At 45.3% G+C, this 20126-nt stretch overlaps 2 protein-coding genes across 4 annotated transcripts in view; one reads left to right on the forward strand and one right to left on the reverse strand.

Annotated features, from left to right (window-relative positions):
- Nucleotides 1-20126, reverse strand: part of FANCM (FA complementation group M) — a 226066-nt gene that overhangs the window by 161225 nt on the left and 44715 nt on the right. The gene's annotated exons all lie outside the window — the stretch shown is intronic.
- Nucleotides 1-20126, forward strand: part of LOC149441494 (heme-binding protein 2-like) — a 60498-nt gene that overhangs the window by 29587 nt on the left and 10785 nt on the right. For all 3 annotated transcript variants that reach the window (XR_016307332.1, XM_089657216.1, XM_089657215.1), the window contains exons 2-4: nucleotides 9108-9196; nucleotides 11266-11407; nucleotides 13524-13707. Coding sequence is in view for 2 of the 3 variants with exons in the window: in XM_089657216.1 (XP_089513342.1) it covers nucleotides 9108-9196; nucleotides 11266-11407; nucleotides 13524-13707 (415 nt within the window). In the remaining variant the exon portion in view is untranslated. The remainder of the gene's footprint in view (nucleotides 1-9107; nucleotides 9197-11265; nucleotides 11408-13523; nucleotides 13708-20126) is intronic.

Here is a 20126-nt window from a genome sequence, read left to right on the forward strand (position 1 = left end):
GTATTGGGACAAAACAAAAAAAGGGAGGAAAGAAAGCAAATTCGACATAATGTCACACAAACCTCCAAAAATGGGCTGGACAAAAGTATTGGCACCCTTTCACAACTGCGGATAAATAAGAATGTTACAAGCATGTGATGCTCCTGTAAACTCACCTGGGGCAAGTAACAGGTGTGGGCAATATAGAAATCACACCTGAAAGCAGATAAAAAGGAGAGACGTTCACTTAACCTTTGCATTGTGTGTCTGTCTGTGCCACACTAAGCATGGACAACAGAAAGAGGAGACGAGAACTGTCTGAGGACCTGAGAACCAAAATTGTGGCAAAATATCAACAATCTCAAGGTTACAAGTCCATCTCCAGAGAACTAGATTTGCCTTTGTCCACAGTGCGCAACATTATCAAGAAGTTTGCAACCCATGGCACTGTAGCTAATCTCCCTGGTCGTGGACGGATGAGGAAAATTGATGAAAGATTGCAACGCAGAATAGTCCGGATGGTGGATAAGCAGCCCCAAACATGTTCCAAAGACATTCAAGCTGTCCTGCAGGCTCAGGGAGCATCAGTGTCAGCGCGAACTATCCGTCGACATTTAAATGAAATGAAACGCTATGGCAGGAGACCCAGGAGGACCCCACTGCTGACACAGAGACATAAAAAAGCAAGACTACAGTTTGCCAAAATGTACTTGAGTAAGCCAAAAGCCTTCTGGGAAAACGTCTTGTGGACAGATGAGACCAAGATAGAGCTTTTCGGTAAAGCACATCATTCTACTGTTTACCGAAAACGGAATGAGGCCTACAAAGAACAAAACACAGTACCTACGGTAAAATATGGTAGAGGTTCAATGATGTTTTGGGGTTGTTTTGCTGCCTCTGGCACTGGGTGCCTTGACTGTGTGCAAGGCATCATGAAATCTGAGGATTACCAAAGGATTTTGGGTCGCACTGTAGGGCCCAGTGTCAGAAAGCTGGGTTTGCGTCCAAGATCCTGGGTCTTCCAGCAGGACAATGACCCCAAACATACGTCAAAAAGCACTCAGAAATGGATGGCAAAGAAGCGCTGGAGAGTTCTGAAGTGGCCAGCAATGAGCCCAGATCTAAATCCCATTGAACACCTGTGGAGAGATCTTAAAATTGCTGTTGGGAAAAGGTGCCCTTCCAATAAGAGAGACCTGGAGCTGTTTGCAAAGGAAGAGTGGTCCAAAATTCCGGGTGAGAGGTGTCAGAAGCTTATTGATGGTTATAGGAAGCGACTGATTTCAGTTATGTTTTCCAAAGGGTGTGCAACCAAATATTAAGTTAAGGGTGCCAATACTTTTGTCCAGCCCATTTTTGGGGTTTTGTGTGACATTATGTCATATTTGCTTTTCTGCCTCTGTTTTATATTTGTTCCAATACATACAAAGGGAATAAACATGTGTATAGCAAAACATGTGTTAATGCAATACCTTTTTTGTGTGAAATACTTGATTTTCAGGAAAAATATCAAGGGTGCCAACAATTTCGGCCATGACTGTATATGTAAAACGCTGCGTAAATTGATGGCGCTATATAAGTACCTGAAATGAATAATAAATAGCATACACATATGTGGTATCACAGTGATCGTCAGGAGCACAATACATTTTGGGTTGTTCTTTGTTGGTAGGTTATGGTAATAGATAGAAATATACAGCTAAATGTAAAGAAAAAAAAAAAAAGTTTTACTATTTTTGGCAAGTTTTCCTATGATTAAAGAAAGAAAAAAAAAATAAATATCAGGAGATATCCATTATCATTTACCACCAAAAGAAAGCCCAAAATACGGTATAATCCACCTGGATACACAAGGTAGTTGCAATCATATGTACAGTTTTACTGCCACATGTCAAAGTTGCAAAATTGGGTCTGGGAATAAAGGTTTGTTTACCCTCAGGACATGTAGGGGTAAAAGTAGGATTTTGCTTTGCATTACTACGCCACATCCACACGCCAAGCAATCGGCACACAGTTCTAGCACATTCCCATTGACTTCATGCAGTACCGCCTGTCAAATGGGACATGCAGAGTTAAATTTGCCACACCACGAAGCAAAGCAACATGACCATTGAACAAAGCCGAGCGGCAGCAATGTTATTTTCAGTTCGTTTCGACTGCCTGTTTTTACAGCTTTTTTGCCATCTTTGTGAACTGAGCCTAACCGTGTAGTTTATATTCTGAACTATCAGCAACAATGTCAAATGTACACAGAAAGCATGGACATTTAATCAACTCAAACGTGGGTGTTTCATGTACCGATCTGGTATCCAAATACCACCCAAAACGTACTCTCCACTCCTCACAAGACCTCCTATTCTCTAGTTCCCTGGTCTCCTCCCATGCCCGTCTCCAGGGTTTCCCCCATTCTCTGGAACTCCCTACCCCAATCCATCTCTCTCCTCACCTTTAGGCGCACTCCGAAAACCTCTCTCTTCAGGGAAGCCTACCTTGCCCTCAGCTAATTACTGAACTCCTCCACTCTTCCTACCACTCCATCCCCCAGAGCCATTTCCTCCTGTACCACTATCCCCTCCCTCCTAGATTGTAAGCTCCAAGGAGCAGGGCCCTCGAATCCCTCGTGTATTGAATTGTATTGTTACTATACTGTCTCCATTATAATGTACAGCGCTGAGCAAACTGTTGGCGCTATACAAATCCTGTATAATAATAATAAATAATAATGTAGATGACCCCCCAGGTTTGTCTGAGACATACAGGTATTTAAATTCTGAAACACAGTATAGCCAGAAACAAAAGCTTGGGTTATTCCAGGTAACAAAGCTTCAATGAAAGCCAGTATCTCATGAGATCTGAGTGTAGTGCTGCAATAGAATGGGTGTATTAATGTTAAAAAAAAAAAAAAAACACGAACATCACTGCACACTTCAGCAGGGGCGCAGCAGGTGAAGTATGAAGCTGCGGGTGGCAACGAACAACAAATATGTGCTCCACCCAACTTAGCCACTTTAACCTTCATAAAATAGTATGGCCGGTTCTCTTCATTTAGAGATATTTTACAAGAGGGAATTATATACCGAGTAATTACCAACAAAAATATCCCTATAAATATTTAGGAGACGCACCGACTAGTTCTGCCACTATTTTATTCCCGCAAACCGCTCATTTTCCATTCTCATGTACTGCACTCATTTCCTTAGCCAACGAAACTTGTGCCATCTGCAGGATTTCAATGGGAAACGATAACGTGCCTCATCTGGAGAAAGCGGATGTTGGGAAGTGGTTAATTTCTGTGAATTAGATGAACCTCTCTGGTTATTAAGCAGCACTTAATGCCAGCATGACCTGAATATCTCAATGAGATTAGCAAGCTCCCAGTCTTAGATGTTCCTGGCAGAGGCTGGAGGCACAATTACTGTATGAGGTTTACCAAATGTCCACAGTTCATAGAAAAGAACAAAAATAAATAGGAATAAAGCAGGATCACTTGAAAAAAGTCATGTTCAAGGGATATAGGGCACTAAGTACATTTGTTAAAAACTGGGAGTACTAAGTTTCAGAAATATTCCTCACCATTTAAAGTGTTTGTCATGCCAAAAAAGGTTCGTTTTAGAAAGGGGAAAAAATTTGAATGTCTGTGGGGCTTTTACCGTTTCCAGTTAGAAAGATTTAGGCCTCATTAACTTGGATGCCAAGCTTGCAGACCAAGAATGGGCCGTGTTTATGTGGCTTGGGCAGCCAGCCCATGTTATGTTTCTGGATACAGGTATGCAGAAGATACAGACAACCACTTCAGTGTGCAGATAAGCATCAAACTGTCTGATATCGGGGCCACTCATCTGCATCCCTGTATGGACAAGCAGTTGTGTCCATGTATTCTCTGTGTCCCTATTCACTTACTCTGGCTGCCTGAACACAGTGCCTGGCAGCTCAAGCTGCATAAATACACGGCAGGTGCCCGAAATTAACAGGTACCCGTTCCCACTTCCTCTGCGATCGCCTAGGCCAGGGGTGGCGAACAAGTTAGACACAAAGAGCCAAAATTTTAAACTGTGAAAGTCAGAGAGCCACACCACGCAGTGACCTGCCAAAACAGACAAACACACACACAAACACATAATTAAAACCATATTATTCACCATAACACTTTCTTCCCCTTACAAAACAACAATGTGTTCATTTCAAGGTGTCCACCGTCAACACACACATCAAATGCAACTTAGCCAGAGTTAACACATCAACTACCCTGGAGGTTGCTGTGGCACCTGTCTCTCTCTCTCCCTTCTCTCTTACTCTAACACACAAGTATACAAAAAAAAATTCTGAACTAATGGACTGCAGACAGCACAGGGGATGACCAGAGACTGCGGACACAGCACAGGGGACGACCAGAGACTGCGGACACAGCACAGGGGACGACCAGAGACTGCGGACACAGCACAGGGGACGACCAGAGACTGCGGACACAGCACAGGGGACGACCAGAGACTGCGGACACAGCACAGGGGACGACCAGAGACTGCGGACACAGCACAGGGGACGACCAGAGACTGCGGACACAGCACAGGGGACGACCAGAGACTGCGGACACAGCACAGGGGACGACCAGAGACTGCGGACACAGCACAGGAGACGACCAGAGACTGCGGACACAGCACAGGAGACGACCAGAGACTGCGGACACAGCACAGGAGACGACCAGAGACTGCGGACACAGCACAGGAGACGACCAGAGACTGCGGACACAGCACAGGAGACGACCAGAGACTGCGGACACAGCACAGGAGACGACCAGAGACTGCGGACACAGCACAGGAGACGACCAGAGACTGCGGACACAGCACAGGAGACGACCAGAGACTGCGGACACAGCACAGGAGACGACCAGAGACTGCGGACACAGCACAGGAGACGACCAGAGACTGCGGACACAGCACAGGAGACGACCAGAGACTGCGGACACAGCACAGGAGACGACCAGAGACTGCGGACACAGCACAGGAGACGACCAGAGACTGCGGACACAGCACAGGAGACGAGCAGAGACTGCGGACACAGCACAGGAGACGAGCAGAGACTGCGGACACAGCACAGGAGACGAGCAGAGACTGCGGACACAGCACAGGAGACGAGCAGAGACTGCGGACACAGCACAGGAGACGAGCAGAGACTGCGGACACAGCACAGGAGACGAGCAGAGACTGCGGACACAGCACAGGAGACGAGCAGAGACTGCGGACACAGCACAGGAGACGAGCAGAGACTGCGGACACAGCACAGGAGACGAGCAGAGACTGCGGACACAGCACAGGAGACGAGCAGAGACTGCGGACACAGCACAGGAGACGAGCAGAGACTGCGGACACAGCACAGGAGACGAGCAGAGACTGCGGACACAGCACAGGAGACGAGCAGAGACTGCGGACACAGCACAGGAGACGAGCAGAGACTGCGGACACAGCACAGGAGACGACCAGAGACTGCGGACACAGCACAGGAGACGACCAGAGACTGCGGACACAGCACAGGAGACGAGCAGAGACTGCGGACACAGCACAGGAGATGACCAGAGACTGCGGACACAGCACAGGAGATGACCAGAGACTGCGGACACAGCACAGGAGATGACCAGAGACTGCGGACACAGCACAGGAGATGGCCAGAGACTGCGGACACAGCACAGGAGATGACCAGAGACTGCGGACACAGCACAGGAGATGACCAGAGACTGCGGACACAGCACAGGAGATGACCAGAGACTGCGGACACAGCACAGGAGATGACCAGAGACTGCGGACACAGTACAGGGATGACCAGAGACTGCGGACACAGTACAGGGATGACCAGAGACTGCGGACACAGTACAGGGATGACCAGAGACTGCGGACACAGTACAGGGATGACCAGAGACTGCGGACACAGTACAGGGATGACCAGAGACTGCGGACAGCACAGGGATGACCAGAGACTGCGGACAGTACAGGTGACTGCTGACCTTTGGGGAGGTGGGGAGCGGGTACCTGAATTTGACAGGTACCCGCTCTTACTTCCGCAGAGTTTTTGTTTGATCTTACCTGTTCCTCTATCCAGCGGTGCGCTGTCTTCCCGGCTTCTGTAATGGCGCTCGGCATGACAGCCGGGTGCCCAGTGCGCATGAGCGAGAAGCACTTGCGCTTTGTGATTGGTCTGGCGGCTTCTGGGATCTGTCATGTGTCCCGGGTACCGCCTTACCATTCACAAAAAGCACCGCTTCTTGCACATGCGCACTTGGCACCTGGCTGTCATGCTCAGTGCCCACACTACAGAAGCCGGAAGACAGCGTGCCGCTGGATAGAGGAACAGGTAAGATCAAAGAACAAAGAAGTAAGAGCGGGTACCTGTCAAATTCAGGTACCCGCTCCCCACCTCCCCTAAGAGAAACATGAAACTTGGCAAAGAGCCACAGTATACAAAATATGATAAGAGGCAAAGAGCCGCATTCATTTTGGCCGGGAGCCGCACGCGGCTCGAGTGCCGAGTGTTCGCCAACCCTGGCCTAGGCAATCGGAAGCGGAAGTTGACCTCCTACCCACCCTCCTCATAGTCCTCTGGGACACATGACAGGTCCCAAAAGACTACAGGGCCATTCACGTAGCGCAGTGCGTCTCACGCATGCACAGTGGGCACCCGGCTGTGAAGCCACAAGCAGTCACAGCTGTGCCCACACTGAAGATGCCGGCGCCTGGAACACCAGACAGCTGGTAAAAAGGGCTGCAAGGAGGACACCGCAGGATCGCAAGTAGCTGTTTTTTTTTTTTTTGTTTTTTTTTAAGTCAGCAGCTAGTTATTTTAGCTGATGACTTATTTTTTCACAGTGCGACTGGAACACCGCTTTAATACGATCCTTCCTTTCACTTTCTAATTTGGACTTAATCTCTGGGGGGCCAATTCACACTTCCACACTTTTTGTACACAGAGTCACATGCCAACATCTATTGCATTAAGGAAGCTCAATTTGAATGGTCTTCTAAGCCAAAAGAATAAAACAAAGGTGGACACAAATATTTTTTTTTTCAAAGCAGCCCACCAGAAGGCATGGCAGCATTCATTGTCATACTATACCCACTTGCCTGTGTTACTTAAATTGGCAAATGAGCAGTCAGGCAACACTGTGCTCAATAGAAATTTATATAAATTTTGTTCTGACAAATAGAGCTCTCTTTTTGGTGGCATTTGATCACCAGTGTGTGTTTTATCTTATTATATAAACGGAAAAGACAGAAAATTTTGAAAAAATATTTTTATTTTCTGCTATAAAACATACCCAATAAAAAAAATTTAAAAATCACATTTCTTCATAAATTTAGGCCAAAATGTATTCTGCTACATGACATACATACATACCATACACACTGGAATTTTTAGTTATTATTTTGTACTAGTCATGGTGGCAAGCAGCGACTTATAGCGGGCAATCTGTCACTAGCGGACGCTGGCTGGGGGCTATACTAACTGACTGACACCGACATCAATTGTGACACCAATACAGTGATCACTGCTAATGCTATACACGGTCACTGTACTAATGCCATTGGCTGGAAAGGGGTTAACATCTAGGGGCGATCAAGGGGTTAACTGTATGCCTAACAATGTGTAAAGTGTGTAGTATGTGCTGTTATTACTAAGGATCTTGTTATTTTTCTCTGCTTAGCGGGGAATAAAAACCGGCTAGATCCCTGTCAGTGAACAGAGCTCTGTATAGTTTACAATCACAGAGCTTCGTTCCATGAAACACTGAGTGGATCAGCAGCTCCCGGTGGTCAATTATTGGCCAGGACCTGCTGATCAGCTTGTGCTGTAATGAAACACAGCACAGCCAGGTGGGCAGGAGAGCAGATCATGTACTAGGTACAAGATCCAGCACAGAGCAGCCGCAGTGCTGCCGTAAATCTAAACTGGGCGGACGGCAAGCCGTTAATGCATGTGCTTCAGAACTGCATTGCCTTTGGGATGCCATTACTGCACCTCATCACAGATTTGTGTTTTGGCCCAAAAGGAGCTCTGTCAAAGAATTATGACTGTTACTGCAAACATCTCCTTTTCAAAAATGCTAGTTCCCTGGCAGACATGCTTTGGCTTCAGTGAAGACAGTCACTGACCTAGAAGCGTAGAGGACAGGAATTCTGATACTTTTTCAGCAAAGCTTGTTTTGGGTCTGTAACTCCAAGTACTGAAGCCAAACAGTTAGGTAACTAGCATATTTATTTATTTATTGCAAGTACTTATATAGCGCCATCAATGCACACACACACACACACACACACACACACACACACACACATCAGTCCCTAACCCTCAAGGGGTGTACAGTCTAAGGTCCCTAACGCCCATTCATACATACACATACTAGGGCCAATTTGGACAGGAACCATTTAACCTACCAGCATGTCTTTGGAGTGTGGGAGGAAACCGGAGTACCCGGAGGAAACCCAAGCAGGTACAGGGAGAACATGCAAACTCCAGGCATGTGGTGCCGTGGCTGGGATTCGAACCATCGTCCTCAGTACTGCCAGGCAAAAGTGCTAACCATTTAGCCACTGTGCTGCCCTAAATTGTGATATGTTGTGTGATAAATTGTGTGCATATCCAGAAGGAACAAAAAAGGTATACCGCTCAGGCAAACAATCCAGATCAATCCAGAACAGGTGCAGGCTCTGGCTCACCACCAAATACGATGCAATAGGAAGAAGGGTCAGCCGCACACCGGAGGATAGATGAATATTGTGTGTATTTATTGATCCATAGGACACACAACACCAGGACATAAATACAGGACTTAATGCGTTTCACATGATCTCGTGCCTAATCATAACCTTATGATTAAGCCTGAGATCGTGTGAAACGCGTTAACAAGTCCTGTATTTATGTCCTGGTGTTGTGTGTCCTATGGATCAATAAATACACACAATATTCATCTATCCTCCGGTGTGCGGCTGACCCTTCTTCCTATTGCATATTCAGAAGGAAATCACCAAAACAGATCCCTATTCTCACAATTTTTGGAAACCTCAAGTACATGTTTAAAAGGAACACTGTCTAGTCACTGAAGCAGAAGACAAGTCCACTAACATGCTTTGTTCTCATTTCAGAGATGGCAGAGCCCATTCAGCAGCTGACACGGAATAGAACAGAGGAACGGCAAAGGGTTCCCTTCTTGCTTCTCAGTTGCAAAGAAAAGGTAAAAATAATCTTGGTATTTGAAAATGTTTTACGGAGCATTGCTATGTAGGAATCAAAGATGAGGGATCTACCAGAAATTAGCAAACTTAGATGTAAGGGGGGATCGGATATATAGAAATCTATTTTAAAAAGAAAAAGTACAATTTGACTACCAAAAAGTATTATAACTAAACTTTTTTCATCCAACCCCTAAATGATTTTCTTTATTCTTCCTTGTCAAATTAAAAATGTAAAATAGTGGAAAAAAAAAAAAAAAAAAAAAGATTTAACCAATCCTTTTTGCATAGGAATTCTTCATTCTCCATATACCTGGGTTCATGCCAAAGGAGTGTCCTTTACCTATATACTTCATACCAAGAAGTGTTGACCCTCCTCATCGTACAGAGTTGGAAGGGATGCATTTTGTAGGCACAGTCCACAATTGTCACTATGAGAAATCCAGCCTTGAGATATAACATGCAGCCATCACTTGGAGTGCATGCATGTAGAGATATAACATGCCGCCATCACTTGGAGTGCATGCATGTAGACAGGAAGTGGCTCCATGACATCAGCAGTACGAAGATACAACAAAAAATGTAAATGTTTGTAAAGGGCCATCTCTCTCCAAGCATCAATCCTGAGAAGATCTACAGTGTGGTTCCCCAAATATGTTGGGATTAGTAGGGTCTCACAGACCTGGAACACATATTGCCTGGCTACTGATCCATATGACTTCTGACAGAGAAGCCGGTCTGAGTGTTGAAAAATGCTGCCTAAACATGTAGCCCTCTCTCCATCTAGCAGAACAGAAATGACCAAAAACCTGCAGCTAGTTGTGTCCTTAGCAAACCATAGGTGTGTCCCCAGCTGTGTACTTCTGCAGATAGAGACACCTGTTCTGTAAAGAACAGTACTCTGAATTTGCTGCTTTAAATCGCAGCCTGCCAAAAACCCCAAGAAACAAAGTGAGAGTCACATGTTGTCTAGTCCGTATGTACTCTTACAATCTGTGATAATCTGATTTTCTGCTCAGTCTAATCTCTTGCTGAGAGTTTGCCTTGTTTCCCCAAGTACAGCTCACAAGTCAGACAACAGCCAAGTCTAGCTTTAAAAAGAACCTACATTTTCCATCAAAGAAATCCAACATAAACGTTTTTTATACTTACTGTATATTACAGAAATTACAGCATTTTTCATAGTATTTAAGTGCCCAGTGATAGGTTGACATGTGATGACAAAAGAGGCTGTTTTAGCAATTCACTCCCCCATTGCTGATCAATAACCTGACCCCAAATGCTCTAATTTTAAGGGACATTCCCTCTAAGAAGCCCTTCCTCTTTTAGACTTGAATATTTTAAATGTAATAAATGCCTAAAGGTGATTTTAACATTTAAAAAAAAATGCATTACATCGCTGCAATACATTCACGGTCTCTTTAAAGGAGAAGTTTGGGGTTACCATACTCAGCTCTATGCTGCAGCTGTCCCACTCGGGCTCTAAACCTGAGAATTGAGTGATTACATGAAAGCTGATCACTCAGTTCTTGATCAGCTCTGAGCAGAGAGCAGTGACCATCAGTCACCGCTTTCCGCTCTGCCCCTCCAGTGCTCACTGAAGTGCAGGGCTGGCGAGAGTGGGTGCAGCTGTCTTCATCTCTCAGCCGTGTGCTGCAAGCCGGAGCCAGCTGTTAGACAGCTGCATGGATCATGACAACATGGTCAGGATTCCTACAGAGCCTGGAGCGGCTCTGATGTCAGACGACAGCATACTTTAGCCCACAGTCTGCTGATTCTGGGTTACAAGAGAGCAAAAAAGTGAACTCCCAAAAAGCTTTGGCCATACTTCTCTTCAAGACATGGCAGGTACAGAAAAATACCTACTAAACTGCTAGAAATGCTCCCAATTCCTGCTGTGGGCTGACAACACACAGCTTTTTTTGCACTGAGTGGTGTCAGCCCTGCCCTGTTGTCTTTTTGCTACACCATTCACACCCTCCTCTATCCCACACATGTATTTTTAAAAATTCCAAGTGAAGAATGTAGTGGGGAGTTTTTTCCGTTAAAAATTCATTTTTTTTTCTTACAGTGTGGTGAAATACTGTATGAGAAAAGGCAATACGGAAAAGCCAAATGGGCCTGTGTGAAGATGAAAGAGGACAAATATGAACAAAGTATCTGCATGGGGTTCATGAAGCTTATGAAATACATCTGTGAGCAGAATTCTTCCGGTAAGAGACGTCTTCCGATCACACACACAACACGCATTCAAATTCCATCCATAGCGTGGTAATGTTCCATAAACAGTCAATAGGTCTACTTTAGTTCTGCTGCATATATAGCAGCTGGAAAAATTAATCATATGGTTTTATTTTGTGCTCCTGAGAGCAGTGGGGGGGGGGGAACATTTCTTATATACCCTACAAACTTGGAAAACAGGAACTCAGAATGAAGGTTCTTCTTTATTAAGGCAGGTCTATAGCATCCCTCTTCTTCCCAAGTATCTTGTTACCACTAATTGACATAAGAAAAGAAAACAAAATGGCACGCTAATTATGTGTCAATCACCTTTGATGCAATACTGCCTGCTACTCTAAGTACTGTACCCTCCATATATTCAATCTGAATTCCAGGTATGGCAATTTTTACATAGTTATAAACTTATACTGGTCCAAGCTGCACCAATGCATGTGCCATACCTATGGGATCCCCCTAGAAGCTGGAAGTCATTGTATGTGGCACCAATACCCTCAGTGATCTCCACATGCTTCTGCATCCCGTACTGACCGGTTGCCCTGCTGCCTTTTGAACACAATTAGTCGCTCATGCAGCAGGAGCACCATTCAGAGTACACATGGACAAGGTGGAACAGTAGGCGGTGGCGTGACAATCTCCACCTTATAATGAAACCATTTTGCATTCATGAAGGAAATGTTAAAATACGGCCTACCTATATGTACCTTAACACAAAAACGTGATGCTGTTGTGCAGTAATTTTGAAAGTGCTGGAAGCCACAGTTGAGGCACTCCAATTTTGATAAAGAGAGAAAAAAGGAGGCGCAAAAAACTAAGTGCAGATTATTGTTGTCACATTTAATGGATAGGTATAAAAACACTCAGAACAAAGATAAACTAAAGCTCATCTGTATAAGACCACTCTCCTCCGTCCTGTAGGGTACCGCCAGGCAAGCCAAAGTGACAGCTGAAGCCATAGGTGTAGTTGAGGGAATCTCACCTGGGTATGTGGCTGAGCTGGAGCCAAACAACGGCATCTGTATCCAGGAGATGGCCACACAACCAGCGTGGAACGCAACGGCAGAAGTGACGTCACCGTCCTGGATACAGACGCTGTTGTTCGGCTCCAGCTCAGCCACATACCCAGGGGAGATTCCCTCAACTACACCTACGGCTTCAGATGTCACTTTGGCTTGCCCGGTGATACCCTACAGAACGGAGGAGAGTGGTCTTATACAGATGAGCTTTGTTTTATAAGACCACTCCTCTCTGTCCTGTAGGGTACCGCCAGGCAAGCCAAAGTGACAGCTGAAGCTGTAGGTGTAGTTGAGGGAATCTCCCCTGGGTATGTGGCTGAGCTGGAGCCAAACGGCGTCTGTATCCAGGATGGTGACGTCACTTCCACCGTTGCGTTCCACGCTGGTTGTGCGGCCATTTCCTGGATACGGACGCCGTTGTTTGGCTCCAACTCAGCCACATACCCAGGGGAGATTCCCTCAACTACACCTACAGCTTCAGATGTCACTTTGGCTTGCCTGGCAGTACCCTACAGGATGGAAGAGAGTGGTCTTATACAGATGAGCTTTAGTTTATCTTTGTTCTTCTGAGTGTTTTTATACCTATCCATTAAATGTGACAACAATAATCTGCACTTAGTTTCTGGCACCTCCTTTTTTCTCTCTTTATTTCTGCATAGAGTTGGCCTTGCTCTATAGGACGGCAGCCATTAACCACCAAACACACCATTATACAGAGACTTTTTTGATTTTACCATTTGTGTGCCTATACCACTTATTATGGTTTTCTGCTAGTTCATGTTGAACTATTCCACCACCTACCTTATCCAACAAATTTCACCCGCCTTCCTTTTTTTCCCCTCCCCTATTCCTTCTACTGTATTGTGAGTACCTATGCGCTGAGCACCAGATCTTTTTCGGACTTCAATTTTGATGCTGACCACCACTGGTCTGTAGCGTTGACCCTTCCCTCATAAATTGGGCAGGCATAGAATAGTTCTTCTACATCTTATTCTAGTGTAGGCTCCTCAGTTTGTAAAATCAAGCCATGGTAGACGTTTGTCATGACTGCTTTTTTTTTTATTCTTTTTTCTAGGTTTATATTTAGGAATGACCATTCCAATTCTCACAACCGTGCACACAGATGAAACTCACACAGGACTCACACGTGTTGTCACCATAGCATATTATATCCCCTCCCACCTTCAAGCCGATCCACCTCAACCCACAGATCAGGACATAGTCATTGAGGAGTGGCCACCCACTGTGGTCTTCACTAGGTAATTATAAGTTAATCGCTATATTTATGTACCTGAAATATGCTGCACAGAACGAAGTCTAAGCTCTTTCAGGCTCCATGCACACAAGTTTTTTTTTTTAAGCTCAAAAACCACTGGATAAAAACTGCTGGTAATAGTGGTTTTAGTAGCGTTTAGGAACGCTAGCGTTTTATTCGCTTTTTTGTGTACATGGGAAAAAAAAAAAAAAAAAACTAGAAAAAATTTGTTAGGAGAATTTTGTGTTTTTTTTCCTGCTGGAAAAACACCTAGAAAAACTATTTTTTTCTGCTCCTACACGCTGAAGCTTGAAAAACACTACTAGCCTAAAATAGTTTGCATGGAAGCATAGGGTAACACTTACATAGCTTCTAGGAGCAGAATAAATGCTCATAACAGTTTTTAGGAGCTCAAAAAGAAGAAAAAAAAAAAAAAAAAAAAAAAAAGCTAGTGTGCTTGAAGCCTCACACAGATAGGATTTTCGGAGAGCAGGGGCTGTAGGATGAACTGGGGCTGTTAAGAGTAAAGCAAATTTCGTTCATCCGGCTGGCTGCATGGGCTAACCGAGCAAAAATTTACCAACAAGCCAGTTCATGAGAGGTTGATCGACAGAATGGGAACAGCCACAAATGGATTGAAATTCATCTGATTCCTGGCCAAATTTTGATACATGTATGACTAGCTTAAGGGGCTTAGTCCACGACTGTCAATCAGGGATTGTAACGCTAAGCAGCCAATTTTGTGAAAGTATATCTACAGCCAAAACATTTTTAGTTTTTGATAGAAGAGATGGTGTAAACCAGCCACGTTTGTTTAATGCCTGTGACCCACAGGAGGAAATTCCCTCAATATTTAACCAGAGGTGGGCTTTAACCACTTGCCTACCAGGTACTTTAACCCCCTTCCTGCCCAGTCCAATTTTCAGCTTTCAGGACTGTCGCACTTTGAATGACAATTGCGCGGTCATGCAACACTGTACCCAAACTACATTTTTAAATTTTCTCTCTTTTTTTTAGACTTATAGAGCTTTCTTTTGGTGGTATTTAATCACCACTGGGGTTTTGTATTTTTTGCTAAACAAACTAAAAATTTTGAAAAAAAAAAAAAAGTTTTAGTTTCCGTTATACAATTTTGTAAATAAGTAATTTTCTCCTTCACTGATATGCGCTAATAAGGCTGCAGTGATGGGCATTGACAGTCATCACTGTTGGGCTCTGAAAGGCAGCTCTGACTGGAACTGATAAGCGGCACTGACCGGTTGCTCTGATGGGCACGGATATGTTGCTTTGATGTGCACTGATGGGCACTTGTATGTGGCATTGATGAGGCTACACAGATAATCAGGGCACTGATCATCAGTACAGATGTCCCCTCTGAGGAATGCTGCTTACTGGCTCTCCTCACATGCTGCTAGTGTGAGGAGAGGACTGCCGGCTACCAGCATTTCTTGTTTACATGCCCCTCTACCCCCTTCACACACCCCTCTCCCCCACAGCCATGTCCTGTACCCCCTTCACCCCCCCCCCCCACAACCATGTCCTCTCTACTCCTTCACACACCCCCACCGCCATGTCCTCTACCCCCCTTCATACACCCCCACCGCCATGTCCTCTACCCCCCACACACCACCCTCCCCCCCACAGCTATGTCCTCCACTAACCATTACACCCCCCCCCCCACAGCCATGTCCTCTACCCCCCTTTACACACCCTACCGCCATGTCCTCTACCCCCCTTCACACACCCCCACTGCCATGTCCTCTACCCCACAGCCATGTCCTCCACTAACCATTACACCCCCCTCCCCCCCCACAACCATGTCCTCTACCGCCCCTTCACATACACCCACAGCCATGTCCTCTACCCCCTTAACACTGCCCTCCCCCTACAGCCATGTCCTCTACCCCCTTCACCCCCCCCCCACTGCCATGTCCTCTACCCCCCTTCACCCCCCCCCACAACCATGTCCTCTACCCCCCTTCACCCCCCCCACAACCATGTCCTCTACCCCCCTTCACCCCCCCCCCCACAGCCATGTCCTCTACCCCCCTTCACCCCCCCCCCACAGCCATGTCTTCTACCCCCTTCACACCACCCACCCTCCCACAGCCATGTTCTCTACTAACCTTTACCTCCCACTCCCCCCCCCCCCCCACAGCCATGTTCTATACCGCCCTTCAAACCCCCTCCCCACCACAACCACGTCCTTTACCCCCCTTCTCACATCCCCCACAGCCATGTCCTCTACCCCCTTCACACCCCCCACCCCCCTCAGCTATGTCCTCTACTACCCTTTACACCCCCCCTCCCCCCCCACAGCCATGTTCTCTACCGCCCTTCACACCCCTCCAGTCATATCCTCTTGCCCACTTTCACATCCCCCCCTACATAGCCATGTCCTCTACCCCCCTTCACACCCCTCAGGACACAGAGAGCAGACCATTAAAAGATGGAGACTTACACATGGCTCTGGACAGTGGGCAGTAAGCAGCACAGCACTGGACAGGGGGAAGGGATTGGGAACTGCTGGAGTTAACCAGCAGGTTGCTAGGCTATCCAAGCAACCAAGTACCAGCTTGTTAATAGGAAAAGTTAACTTTAGCAGCCCAGCCCCCCCCCCCCCCCCCGCCCCATCCAGAGTGCTTTGCTGCCAAATGCAAGCCGGCGAGTGGAAGTTTTGAGGCCTGTTGTTGGGGGCAATATAAAAAGTGTCCCTTGAGTGATAGCTCAGAGTCTGCTGGGGATTTTGACAAAGATGGTAGCACCCAAAAGTCTCAAGGGTTTAGAATATCTACAGCAGTCGTCAACTAATCAGCTAAATGGGACATCAAATGCAGCCCTTACATCACCAAATGGCCACATAATGTTCAAAATGTTTAATGCTGGAGGACTGTCGGAAACTGCAAACCTAAATATGCTACATATGTGGCTGGGGATATGCTGCAGAAGACAATATGAAACTGGGAACATTACATGAGGCTAGTAGAAACATTGCTATCACCCTAATCAATGTTCCCACAACAGACTGCTATGTGATGTGGGGCCCTCGAACTTCAGCAAAGGGCTGCATATTGGGCACAGTGATCTACAGGAAGGATTTTTCAGGTAAATAACATGCATAAATAAATGCACATATCTTATGGGATGATTTTTATTGAAAATTGTCTGGTGATGGGATTTCTATAAATCCTAAACAAATCTACCAGCAATTGATCGTGTTAAGCAGATCTTTTTCACTCTCATTAAAAAACAAAAAGGCTATGAGCGTCATTACCAGTGTTCTCTTCAATGTGTCAGTGTATCTGCACTCCTGGATCACAAATTACAGAGCCCGCTCATGACCTGTCCTTTAGCTGCCCACAGAAATCAGTTTCCTCTTTGGCTCCCTCATTACTTTTCAATTTTTATTTGAATTGTTCAATTATAACAAATTTTGGAGTTCAGAATTAAAAAACGTACAGGATTTAACAAAAAAAAAAAAAAAATCCTAACAAACGTGCTTTTTTTTTACAAAAGAAATGTAATCTGTCTCAAAAATCAGTGCCGGCAAACCAAATCAGCCATTTAGTGCAGCTTAGTCCTAATAACACATTTTAAATGATTAGAACATTCGCCTTTCAGAAACCACTTCCCTTGGACTTCAAGAGCCTCACTTTCATATTACAAGCAATTATTGCCTTTCAATAAGATGAGGGTCTAAGTGACCTAACAGAATGGGTTCTTGTTCAGGCCTTGTGCATTAGAACAAAACCCTCCTTGCCATGATAATAAAAAGTAGACTAAGCACATGGGGAGAGCAGCCCCCCACCCACTGCATAGAGCTGCATATGTCAAGTTGCATTAAGGAGGACATCACTTTGGCACAATAACTCTGGAGGACGGCCATCTGCAGTTCACCAATGTCTTGTCTGTAATAATATGTCATATTGAAAAGTGCCCGTCTCCCCCTGAATCTAATCAGAATGTGCTACAGCCGTTAAATACCTGCCAACTATACTTGGAAATCTAATCTAACAGGCTTTGTATTACTTGAAAAACAGCAATAGCAACTGACCTAGTTCAAAGCAAACAAGTTTCCGTTGTAGTTCATTTTTATAGAAAACTTGCAGAACACTTTAGACCAGCATTTCCCAACCAGGGTGCCCAGGCACCCTGGGGTGCCTTGGCAAAATGTCTAAAAATTGTCCAAAAGGTGTATACAAGCCAGCGGGTGGAACAAGCCTGCCTTTTAGTTACACAAAGCCAAAGGTTTTCATTGTGCACCATTGCAATCTTCTAGTCGCTGGTGTCCTGACAACCAATGACATCATCAGTTGATAAGGAGAAAGTCAACTGCCTGCACAGCATCCTAGTTTGACCCCTCCCGCCCTACTCCCTCAGTTTTTATCCATCACTGAGCTAATGTGACCCCAGCACTGAGGGAAAAGAGAAACATTGGAATACTAGTCAGTACCAGGGTGCAAAATTGTATTTGCTTTGGAAGAATAAATTACCTCTAATGTTGGGTGTCCTACATGTGTGGATGTTGCTGCATTATATTAAACTATTAGAATAGCTTTTCACATTTTAGAAGGGGGTGCCTTAAGACTGTACAAAATTTTAAAGGGTGCCTCAGGACTGTCCATAATTTTAAAGGACGCCTTGACTGAAAAAAGGTTGAGAAACACTGTTTTAGACTATGTACAAAGACAGGCATGAACCTGGCAGTAGGGTAAAGCTGGCCACGGACCTGGCAACAGCAATCACTTTCAACCAATCAAGAATCAAGTGGTTGACTGATAAGTAATCTACCATACCATACACAAGTTCAATCTACTACCTGAATTCTGTCCAATTGGGCTATAAAAATTGACAGTGGTTGTAAACCCTCACATATACCCAGTGAAGTGACTGGCCTCAGGTAATACAGAGATGAAACCAATCCTCCTACATAAGTTGTACCTGTTTATCTGCAGCTATCTGTCCTGTACAGCCTTGTAAAATTCTGAGATGAAAAGGATTGTGCACAGACTCACCGTGCAGGGAGCTTCAGGTATACACTGTACAAGAGCTCTGAGAGCTGATTGGAGGGAAGGAACATAGCACCCTTCACACAGCACATAGGAAGAAAACTGAGTTTGTCAATCACAGGCTGTGTGCATAAGGTCCCTCCCCTGTCACCATTTTACCTCTTGGTGTCAGGAAAACTTGTCATAAGTGACTCATGAAGATAGCCAAGGAATGAAGCAGCGGAAAGAAAAGACTTGGTGCTCTTGAGAGGGGTGTGTAAAACTTTAGAAAAAAAGTGTGTTTTGTTCAGATTTCATCTCTGAGGTTTACAACCACTTTAGGACGAGTTTTGAAATAATCAACCAGTACTTTTTTCAAAAGTGAACTGGATTTAAATAACGAAAAAAAAAAAAAGGCAGTCAGATTTTTACCTCGAGTTCATTCAAGGCAATTTTGATCTCATCTCCTTGTGGTCAATATAGACCACTAATTTCCATGTTCAATCACTTTGGATTTCGATTCCAGCTTGATCAAAAGTGGCTGAAATTGCAGGAAAGTTGCCACTTGTATTGCTATCTTAAAGCTGAATGCCACTTTTAATGTCCATTTAAATAGTTTAGGCCAAGCAGGCGCAAATAAATTGTTTATTACACCAATAGGTGCCCTTGCTGGGTGCACTGTATTAACTGCAAGCAACCTCAGCTACACATAGTATACAGCCCTGTGTTCCGGTAGTGGACAGAGGTCATGACATCCACCCACCTCTCCACCTTGTCATGCAGAGAGCCTTGTATTCATATAAAACAGTGGCCCGCAGGCCGGATGTGGCCCTTTGCTTGTCTTTATCTGGCCCTTGGGGTACTGTTCCTCTCAGATATAAGGCAATATTTCTCCCTCTAACAATTATGGGGCACAAGTCTTCCACTGAAAACAATGATTGAGCCTTATTCCTTCCACTGACACCAACGATGGGGCATAATTCATCCCACTGATTTATACACACACACACGTTAGACTGGTGTCTTTTTTTTAACCTTACCAACTTTATGGGTAATAGATAATAGAGGCACTATTCCTCCCACTGATGCCAATGATGGCGCACTATTCCTCCCACTGATGCCAATGATGGCGCACTATTCCTCCCACTGACGCCAATGATAGGTGCGCTATTCCTCCCACTGACGCCAATGCTGGGGCATTATTCCTCCCACTGACGCCAATGCTGGGGCATTATTCCTCCCACTGACGCCAATGATAGGGGCACTATTCCCTCCCACTGACACCAATGATGGAACAGCATTCCTCCCACTGGCACCAATGATGGGGTAGTATTCTACTGACCATAGGCCCTATATAATTGTTTTAATCCTACTGACCACCATGCCTGAGACATTGTCTACTTCCACTGATATCAGGGCATTTTTCACTCCTGCT

Source organism: Staurois parvus, unplaced genomic scaffold (assembly GCF_062004578.1).
Source record: "Staurois parvus isolate SC_StPar_1 unplaced genomic scaffold, SC_StPar_1.0 ptg000978l, whole genome shotgun sequence".
Taxonomy (NCBI): domain Eukaryota; kingdom Metazoa; phylum Chordata; class Amphibia; order Anura; family Ranidae; genus Staurois; species Staurois parvus.